The 11,428-nt window shown below is 37.8% G+C and overlaps 1 protein-coding gene across 1 annotated transcript in view; it reads right to left on the reverse strand.

The window, feature by feature from the left end:
• The window catches only part of IQCM (IQ motif containing M), a 431,897-nt gene that overhangs the window by 320,923 nt on the left and 99,546 nt on the right, over positions 1-11,428 (reverse strand). Inside the window, exon 4 of the mRNA XM_069105013.1 lies at positions 3,040-3,158. Within this exon, the coding sequence (XP_068961114.1) occupies positions 3,040-3,158 (119 nt within the window). The remainder of the gene's footprint in view (positions 1-3,039; positions 3,159-11,428) is intronic.

Consider the following 11,428-nt stretch of genomic DNA (forward strand, 5'->3'; position numbering starts at 1 on the left):
TGAGAGAGAGAGAGAGAGAGAGAGAGAGAGAGAGAAAGAGAGAGAGAGAGAGAGAGAGAGAGAGAGAGAGAGAGAGAGATCTTTTGACTGACTCTCTTACATCAAGCCTCTACATGGTATTATGTAACTCTGAACCTTCGAGTGAGAGGTTGGGCAGAGGGGTTGACCCTTCCCAACCAGTCTCATGGGACCTATTCTCATGTGGCAGCTAGAGCAGGTAGAATACATTTGTACCAAGATTATATCTATGGCTGATTTGTGGTTCCTTTTCTGAATAGATAACTAAGCAGCAGCTTCAATGTGCACATATCCACCTTTGAGGGACCTCATGAGTTTGATGCTTCTGGAGCTCCATGAAATTGACTGGCAGGAAATGGAGTTCCTTCATCAGAGAAGATGACCGCTGACAAGGGGAGGACACAAAGTCCCTAATCCATTTTACCAGAAAATATAAACCAGTAGCTCTTTGTACAATAAAGTTTAAACAGGATAGGTGAAATATAAAATACCTAATCAGACCACCCACAAAATGCTTTATGTTATGAAGAGGTTTAAATATCAGTTCCACAAAAGAGTATAAAAGTAGTTATTAAGTTATTGAATCCTGTTTTAAGCTATTCTTTCAATGTGCCTACTAATATTTAATTTGACTGTAGGAAATAAATACCTGTCCCATACCTGATTTACAATGTACTCTCTATTGCATCTTTCTAGAGATCTATACATGAAACCTAAGCTTTAAATGATTTGAACTTGAGGAGTAGGGTTGGTATTTCATGAGGTGGAGAAGGTGGGAAAAAGGAAACATAACCCTCTACATAAAAGCCAGGCTTCCCACAACTAATCCTACACAGACCATGGACCTGGACTGAAAGTAAATGGATCCCTAAGAAAGAGAGAGGGAGTGGACACCATGCCCCAGTGGTCGTTAGGCTGAGCAGAACTTTTTATTATTCCTTAAAACTTTATTTTTCTTATTTTATTTTGTTCTGTGTTTTCTTTTGTAATATGGTTAATATGGAAATGTGTTTTGAATTACTAAAGAACATATGAAGAAAGACACTATCTGCATCCAGTAGCAGTTCTTTATGTCACACAAGGTATATGTGAAGTAATGGGGGTAGGGAAGGTGGTATGAAATAAAGGGAATTCAGGAAAAGCCTCATGGAGAAGATGGCATTTAAACTGAACCTTAGAGAAAGCTAGAAATTCTAACAGACTTGAGGTGAGCCAGGCAAGCATTCAGGGAATAGGGGGCAACTTAAGCAAAAGCTAAGAGACGAGAGGCGAAAGGTTATTTACTTGGGACAACAAGAAAGTCAGCAAGGACAACTACTGTAGACAATTCACTTTGTATATCCTTAATTGTATATATGTTTCCCATACACACAGAGAGAACTCCTTGAGGACAGGACTGTGTTATTTTATTCTTTGTATCACCTGGACCTAACAGAGTGCTAGGTACTTAATAAGTGATTATTAATCAAGTGATTGATATGTGTGTGTATATTCATAAACACATATATATGTATGTATATAGACATAAATTCTATTCAGAAAAAAATATTTTTATTTAAATGTATCAAAGGGGTGGCTAGGTGGTGCAGTGAATAGAGAACCGGCCCTGGAGTCAGGAGGACTTGAGTTCAAATTCAGCCTCAGATACTTAACACAAAACTTAGTCATGTGATCTTGGGCAAGTAACTTAACCCCAAATGCCCTGCATTCCCCCCTCCAAAAAGCAAATATATATCATTACTATAACCAAGATAATAATTTTCTCTCTGGTGGACTGCTATGGTTATCTCATTCTCAGTGAACTATGGATTTGATAAGCCCAATGGGAAAACTGTGGGTGGTGTCTGAAAAGCAATGAATATTATACATTTTATTTCTCATAAAAGAAAGGGGAAAAAACTAAAAAAAACTTTTTCCTCATGCAGCAGCACTTGACTTTTTTTCCTTGAATGTCAGTGGCTCTCAAAAAAAAGAAAGTCTTCCTCTCTCTTGTCTATGATCGCTTTGGTTTAGTCCATAGGACCTTAAGAAAAGAACCATTCATTGATGGGCAGCAAGGTGACACAAAGAATAGAGCACTGGCCCTGGGGTCAGGAGGACCTGAATTCAAATTTGGCCTCAGACACTTGACACACTTACTAGCCGTGTGAACTTGGGCAAGTCACTTGACCCCAAATGCCCTCCCAAGAAAAGCAAAAAAAAAGAAAAGAACCATTATATCTAGGGATATACACAAATATACATACATACATACATATATATATACATATATATGTATATATAGGCGGGTGTGTATACAAATGCATACATACACAGAGTTCAATACAAGTTTTTATTAGTATCTTAAAAGGTGCCAAGCACTGTGTTAAGGACCTAGGATACAATGACAAAAAGTAAAATAATCTTTGCCCTTGAGGAGCTTGTATTCAATTGGAGGCCAACAACACGTGCGTGGATAAGAAAACACCTCATATATACTGTGATCACTATTACTTGCATCGTTAATAGAATAAGCATTTATTGAGCACCTATTATGTGCCAGGCAATGTGGTAAGTGCTTTATAAGTATTTGCTCCTTTGATCCTCACAATAACCCTGGGAGGTTGGTACTATTATTATACCCATTTTTTTTTACAGTTGAGGAAACTAAGTCAGACAAAGGTTAAATGATTTGCCCAGGGTCACACACTTCAGAAGGGTTTGAGACTGGATTTGAACTCAGGTCTTCCTGACTCCAAGTACAGCACTCTATCCACTGCACTACCTCAATCCATCATAAGTGGTTAACTCCCAGTAAGGAAATCCCATCTACCAATACAGACTGCCTTCCAATCTACAACTTACAATCTGGTCTGGGAGAAAAACTGAAGAACTGAGTGGCTGTGACTTGTTCAGGGTCACAAAGTATGGATAAGAGGCAAAACTTGAACTCAGGTCTTCCTGAATCCAAGGCCATCTTTGTATACATATTATGCCATACCACCTCCCTATAGTGCTATAGACTATCTCATTTATACTTACATTATTCAAATATTCTTGGTACAGTAATTGCCGACTTATATTAAACCAACCCGCTTTAAAAAGATATCTTGTATGGTACTTTTCTGATACAATTCCTCTCCATTCATAGTATAATTTTCCTGTTAGGACAATCAATGCAAGTTAAAACAATATTAATGCAAACTACCTACTAATCATGCTGTTTAACATCACAAGGAGAAGACTAAAACATCTTTAAGGGATCACTTTTATGCATTAAAACCCATCTTGTCTAAGAAAAATTATAAAATGAGTGCCTTCTCAGGAAGGGAATCACTCTCTGGTTTTCATTACATACTCAAAAGGTTAATTGATCTATTTAATTCAGTCTTTCTCTCTGCCCAGGACTCAGATAAGTTGGAGGGAGAGGGCAGAATGGATTCTTTTACTAAGAAGTATAGGTATTGACATGGTACAGTAGAGAAAGTATCTAACTTGGAATCCAGAAGATCTGACTTTGAATCCTACCTGAAAACACTTACTGGCTGGGCAAGTGATTTATCATCACCGTGCCTCAGTTTCTTCATCATAAAATGGGGATGACAACAGCACCCACCCCCAAAGGGTTGTTGTGAGGATCAAATAACCTAAGAAAAGCATTTTGCAAACTTCATAGTGCTAGGAAAATGCTAACTGCATCTAGTATAATTTCTTAGAGTTTTCCCATAAACTCGGTACAATAAAAAGTCTTTGAGAACAGGTACTGCTGTGGGTTTGTATGTGTGTGTCTGTGTGTGTTTGTGTGTGTGTGTTTTAGAAGATCTCTTCTCCCCAATCCACAGAATCTAGTACAGTGTTTTGCCATGTAGTAGTTGCTTAATAAAGCTTAGATTGGATTGGAAACCTCAGGTCTCTTAAGAGCATTTATACAAAGGGAAAAGTTAAAAACTTTTTTTTTCTTAAAAGGTGCTTGAAACAAAATCTGGACCTGTTCTGACAGCACAAATTTCAGATTTATTCAACAAGGTCAATTACTACAATGTGTACCACAATTTGGTGAAGAGTCTAACAACAAAAACAACAAAAAATACTATATGCAGATGCAACACCCTCTCACCCCAAATATTTCTTCTGCCTCATGACAATTATTATATGATGTCTCTAAAGTGAATTTTAACTTGGAAACTGAATGAAGTAAAATAAGGTTAAGAGTTATTACATAAACTTTCTAAGAAATAATCCTATTTATCAATGAACAATTCTGATTCAGATACTACTAAAACTGTTTCTCAACTCAGGACGTCATGAATTTTCCATTCTACTAGAATTCTGACATTTAAAGGTTTTTTTTCCAACATAAAAGCATAGAGCCAGAGCTAAAAGAAACTTTAGCATTCATTTAATCCAACCCATTTCTTTCACAGATTGGGAAACAGGCCAATAAAGGTTAAGTGATTTGCCCAATATCACAGAAGCCTTTGACTAGCATAGTTATGGTTAGAATCCAGGTTTATTGATGCTATATTCAGTAGCATTCACTTTACCAGACTACAAGATTTCATTTGTGCCTTTTTTTATGTCTCCAACCATACCACAAGCATTCAAAGTACAGGGAAATATGTCCTTTAGGTCAAGAAGACAGAGTAGGAACAGGACCTCCTCGTGGCTCCGGCTCTCACCACCTCCAATCAATGTAAAAGGGGACTCTGAACAAACTTTGGAGCTACAGAACCCACAAAAGGACACAGAGAGGCTAACTTCCCACAGAGGACAGCCAGCAGGCCAGGAATTGGACAGCTCCACACTGAGGTTTTAGCTCCAGGGTGGGCCTGACCAGTTGCAGACTGGAGGGACTCCAGATGACCAGCAGCTGTGGCAGTCCAGAATTATCAACACATATATGCTAAGGACAAAATGAGAGGTCAGTGCAGTGTTGACTTTAGGATCCAGAAATTGGGAGTGCATCGGCTTTTGCCCCCAGGGCAAGAAGCTGCTGAGGGCTGCAGCACAGCCACCACCACTTAGCAGCTTTAACTCCTGGCCTGTAGAGTGTAGGGGGACCAAGAGATAAGTCTTAGGGGTATTGATTCTTGCTTTAACCTGCTTGGATCTGGATTGCTGTCTAGGGTGGAGGTCCTGGGGTGAGTGTCCAGCTTGTCAGAGCATGTGGAGGCTTCAAAGAGGGCACCCAACTAACCTCCGGCAGATGAGAAAACCCCAGCATTTGGTACAAAGCTCCCCTGTCTGGTAGCAGAGTCCTATTGTGGCAAAAAGCCCAAAATTCAAGTAATTGAGTGGCAACATAACCAGGAAAAGGAAGCAAAGTTTTGGGGGAAAAAAGGATCAAAGTATGGAACAGGAGGAAGACAGTAAAGTCAGAACTCCTACACCAAAAGCTTCAAAGGAAAATATGAGCTGGTTACAGGCCATAGAGGACCTTAAAAAACAGATAAGAGAAGTGGGGGAAAAATTGAGAAGAGAAATGAGAATTATGCAAGAAAATTATGAAATGAGAGTCAACAGCCTGACTGAGGAAAATAACATCTTAAAAAACAGACTTACTCAAATGGCAAAAGAGGCTCCAAAAGGCAATAAGGAAAAGAATGCCTTAAAAAGCTGAATTTTCCAGATGGAAAAAGAATCTCAAAAGCTCACTGAGGAGAATCATTCCTTCAGAATTAGATTGGAGGAAATGGAAGCTAATGACTTTATGAGAAATCAAGATATTGCTAAACAGATCCAAACAAATGAAAGAATAGAAGGCAATGTGAAATATCTCATTGGAAAAACCACTGACCTGGAAAATAGATCCAGGAGAGATCATTTAAAAATTATTGGACTACCTGAAAGCCATGATCAAAGAAAGAACCTAGAAATCATCCTCCAAGAAATTCTCAAGGAAAACTGCACTGATGTTTTAGGACCAGTGGGCAAAATAGAGGTTGAAAGAATCCACTGATTACCTCCACAAAAGATCCCAAAAAGAAAACTCCTAGGAATATTATAGCCAGGTTCTGAAATTTCCAGATCAAGGAGAGAATATTACAAGGAGCCAGGAAGAAACCATTTGAATATTGTGGAAACACAATCAAGATAACCCAGGATCTGGAAGCTTCTACACTGAGGGATTGAAGGACTTGGAACATGATATTGCAGAGGGAAAAGGAGCTGGGATTAAAACAAAGAATCACCTGCCCAGCAAATCTGAGTATAATGTTTCAGGGGAAAATATGGTCATTCCGTGGAATAGAGGACTTTCAAGCATTCTTGATGAAAAAAACAGAGTTGAATAGAAAATTTGACATTCAGATACAAGAAGCAAGAGAAGCATAAGAAGGTAAACAGGGAAAAGAAATTATAAGGAACTTATCAAAGTTGAACTATTCACATTCCTACATGGAAAAACAATAATTGTAACTGATGAAACTTCTCTCAGTATGAAAATAGTTGAAGGGAATAGAAACATACACACACACACACACATATATGTATGTATATATATAATGTCTATATTGGAGGGTATACAGGCATATGAATACATATGTTAATGTGTGTATATATGTTTACAGTTATACATAGATAGAGGGCACAGGACCAATTTTATAGGAAGGGATGATTCTTAAAAGGTGAAATTAAGAGGTGAGAGAGGAATATAATGAGAGGAGATGGGGAGAGACAGAATATAGAAGAGGCAAGGGAAAATGGTTGCAATGGAGGGGAAGAATGGGAAGGCAAAAGGGAATGGGCCAATCTTATTCTCATTGAATTTGGCTCTGGGAGGGAATGAAATACTCACTAAATGGGGTATCTTACCCTCCAGGAGAGTAGGGAGGAAGGGGATGAGAGGGGAGATGATGGAAGGGAGGGCAGGCTGGGGGGGGAAGGGAAGTTGGAAGCACCCACTTTTGAAAAGGAATGGGATCAATGTAGAGAATAGAATAAGTGGGAGGTGGGAGAGGAGGGAGGGAGATATAGTCAGTCTTTTACAATATATCTACTATGTTAATGTTTTGCATTAGCTACACATGTACAAGCTATACTGAATTGCTTATCTTCCCAGTAAGGGTGGGTGACAATGGAGGAAGGGAAAGAATCTGGAATTCAAAGTTTTAAAATCAAATGTTTAAAAAAATCATACACACACACACGCGTGTGCGCGCACGCACGCACACACTATCATTAATACTATTTTACATGTAATTGGGAAATCAGATATACAGGAACTGGGGCATAAAGATCCACCATGCCCTACTGGAAATGTTGAAGGGGGTATGGAAGAAGATATGGGAGAGAGCAGATTGGAAGAGGGGATATCCTGTGGGACTGCTATTTTGGGGTGGTGGATAGGGGAAAAATGCGGAGAAAATTTGTAACTCAAAAATAAATCAAAATAAAAAAGAAATATGTCTTTTACTTTTCCCTACCATGTCTTATGTGATCTGAATATAGTAGGTAATTAGTAAATGTATGAATAAAGAGGAAACTGATATGTTTAGCTTTATATACTACTTGTAAATTGGAATTATAATCCTAGGTTCTAATTAGAAATCTATCTCCAATATCAAACTATGTAGCAGAATCCCATGATTGAACCAGCCAGCAAGATGAAGAACCAAGCCAAGTTCTGAATATGGAATTCAGACAATGCTAGTTCAACCACTTGACTAATCTCTCTATAGACAAGAAATCATAATTCCAAGAGAAACAAATATCAACCATTTTGACTACTCAATTATGACAGGTGTCACATGCACAATGCTCTAGCATCAAATGCATGAGAAGTCTACATGAAGAAGCTAACTGAAAAGCTGGGTGCTCCCCCACTAAAATATAATCTAAATGACATCACAAAACATGAATTATGTAATTGATCACGAGATAAGATAAAGTACTTTGCAAATCTTAAAGTGCTTTTAAAAATGTCACCTATAATAATTATTATTTATTCTCAATAATAATTATCTTTATCTTTTTTTTTTTTTGCTTTTTGGAGGGGGGAATGCAGGGCAATTGGGGTTAAGTGACTTGCTCAAGGTCACAGGGTTGGCTTTGTATTAAGAGTCTGAGGCCAAATTATCTTAATTTTAATGGCTCACTTTCCCGGGTCCTAGCAAATGTTTAGTTATTTTAGTAATGATGCCTGAGGTTCAACTACTAAAATATTTGCTTTTATTTTAATTGCATTAGTAGACTGTGAACTCAAGAGGATGATGGTAGTGGTGGTGGCTAGCATGTACTCAATGCTTTGCTTTATGCTAGTCCCTGAATAAGTAGTAACCAATAGGCAACAGGATAATGAAGGCAAGTCCAATTTTGTGCATAGTAAGCTATCATTAATATAGTATGATTTATTGCTTATTAATAATACTTATATCCAGTGGATAGAGTGCTAGGCCTGGAGTCAGAAAGACTCATCTTTCTGAGTTCAAATCTGATCTCAGACACTTACTAGCTATGTGATCCTGGGCAACTCACTTAACCCTGTTTGCCTCAATTCCTTATTTGTAAAATGGGCTACCAAAGGAAATAGAAAAGCATTCCTGTACCTTTTCCAAGAAAATCCCAGATGGAATCACAAAAAGTCAGTCACAACTGAAGTGACCTAATAACAACAACAAACTTATAAAGCACTATCAACATTCAATCAGCTCATTTCATCTTCATAATATCTTTAATGGGGTAAACAGTAAAAAACAAATTCATTAATTTTACATAAGAAAATTGAATCTGGAAAGGCTATGATTTTCTCAAGGTCGCATAACTAATAATTAATAATAATAATAATGTTTACATTGTGCTTACTATGTGCCAGGTGCTTTACAGTAATTATTTCCTGTGATCTTCACAACAGTCCTGAGAGGTATGTGTTATTATCATCCCTCATTTTACAAATGAGAAAACTGAGACAACCATAGACTGTTGCAGTTTAGGGGTGCTGGGAATCCCCACATGCAAGGGTACAGGGAGGGTCTGCCTTGAAAGATTTTGACTATTCAGGACCCATCCCCATCAGGACTGCATAGCTAGTAAACATCTGGGTTTTGCTTTGAACTCAGGTCTTCCTCATTCTAGGTCTGGAGCTTGATAGGCTGTTCCACCCAGTTTCCCAATGGCAGTGTTATGTCTTAAACTTAGGTCTTCTGAGATTTTGAGCTAGCTTCTTTCCATTGTACTATACTATGAGAAAAACTTTGCTGTAAATAGAGTCAGAGAACCTAAAATCAAATCCTACTTCTGCAAGACTAATATGGATATGTTCTTCATGATTGCACATGTATAACCTATATCAAATCTCTTGCTTTCTCAATGAGAGGATCTGGAACTCAAAATTCTTTTTGTCTGTTTTTAATTTCATTTGTTTATTTTTATCTATTAATTTGTTAATTATTTATTTTTAGTTTTCAACATTTAGTTTTCAACATTCACTTCTATAGAATTATGAGTTCTAAATTTCCACCCCCCTCCCCAAGACAGTGTACAATCAGATATAAACTATAGATGTACAATCATATTAAACATGTTTCCACACTAGTCATGGAACTAAGACAAAATTAAATTAAAACATACCACCTCTACCACTTAAGCTACCTATGTGAACAAGTTTTCTCTAGCTTCAGTTTCCTCACATATGCACATGCAGGGGTATGTATACTGGAGCCAAGACCAATGACTCTTAAATTTTGAATGTGAGCATTCACACTTCAGAAATCAAGAAATAATCCAAGTTAGTGTTTTATTTATTGTTTTATTGGTTTCTACACTTATGAAAATTATGGAGAAAACTTAATAAAGAAGGTTAAACTTTAAAGTATGTTGTGCTTTACATTTTTTTCTCCAGGGAACCAGTTCTTAAACATTTGCTAAGTATGCTGTTGGAGTCAGGCAACTATTATAGTTCTTTATAATTCTAAATTTCTAAGTTTAAAAAAAAGGGTCTCCTTCAACCTGCTAAATTGATGCTCAAAAATTCTATGATACTATATTTGGATTAAATGAAACAGCTTCTCTACCCTGGAAATAGGAAAATTTACCTACAACCAATTCATCTAATGACAACTTATCTGGTAATATTTTTGCCTAAATTTCAATTTTCAAATAACACAAATTGGCCTTCTGAGAAGCTTATGAGTTCACAAAGCAGGGGGGGGGGGTGGTACCTTTTAAGCATTTTTGTATCTGTTGAAAGTGGTTTATTTTTTAAAATTTTTAACTTCTCTTATGCATACTCTGTATAATTCAATGAGCCCAGTAAGATTTTCCTAAATCCTAAAGTCCTCCTGTGTCTCTTGACCATTTCACCTTCTGTTTGGGGAGTCTAACATGAATGAGACCTTTTTCTCAGTCATCATGATAGCTCTTTGATAAAGTATAAACCTGTCTGACCTTTTATACTCTTCTTGCCTTATAAAACACCACATTAAGAGTGATTGATTCAATCATGGCTAGTTATACACCTGAACTATGACCTTGGACAATAAATACCTTTGAGAAGAGTGCTGGAGAGCTGGAGGGGGAACTCAGAGGAGCAAATGAAAGAGGTCCTCCCATCCTGAGTTATTATGCATGCCCCTGCTCCCTCCAGGTGCCATATACAACCATATGGCATAAACAAACCAAGTGTAGCAGGATGTCTTCAGGTGCACCAGGTCAACAACCCCAGTTCTGAGTATCTTTTTATCAGCCTAGGAAGTCTCCATGTATGAGGTAACTCCTTCAGTGCAGTAGTAGCAATGTTCTCTTTCTCAATTACAATCCCTAGTACCTCCCTAGAATCCATGGCCATATACAAATTCCATTAAATGGCAACATTATCACAATTCATGGATACTCTGCTGCTTATTCTGATAGGAGCCCTTCAAATCCTTATATCAAAGAACTAATGAGGGCACATGGTGCATTCAATAATACAAAGGCAGTATTATTTCTGTCCAAGTGTTTTGCCACATTGACTTACTTCTGTCCCTAGTATATCAGTTTCCTCAGCTTCATCTTTGGACCTTGACCCCATATGACATTGACTCTTTCAACACTATTTCCAACTGGTGATTCCAATAGTCTACTCTTTCTGGTTAAGTAACACTTGGACTTCCTGACTGGTATGCCTTAGTATTATTCCCCTGATCTAACTTAGGTGAGTCATAGATATTAGAAGTCATAAAAGTAAACAAACAAACAGAAAAAAAAGTCATAAAAGTAGCTAGGTGGTTGTAATGATAATGGAATTTGAACCCCACGATGGGATGGGATTGTTGACATGATGAAAGGGGGCTAAACTGGGAGGAGCTGGTGCTGTGTATAGGGAGAGGCCCAAGCTGAGAGAGGCCAGAAGAAGTTTTGGGAACAGCATTGTGGAGAGAGAGGGAGAGGGAGAGAGGGAGAGAGAGAGAGGGAGAGAGAGAGAGGGAGAGAGAGAGAGAGAAAGAAAGAGAGA

This window comes from Petaurus breviceps, unplaced genomic scaffold (genome assembly GCF_028583685.1).
Source record: "Petaurus breviceps papuanus isolate PSGF00001 unplaced genomic scaffold, PetGlider_PUasm1.0 76, whole genome shotgun sequence".
Taxonomy (NCBI): Eukaryota; Metazoa; Chordata; class Mammalia; order Diprotodontia; family Petauridae; genus Petaurus; species Petaurus breviceps.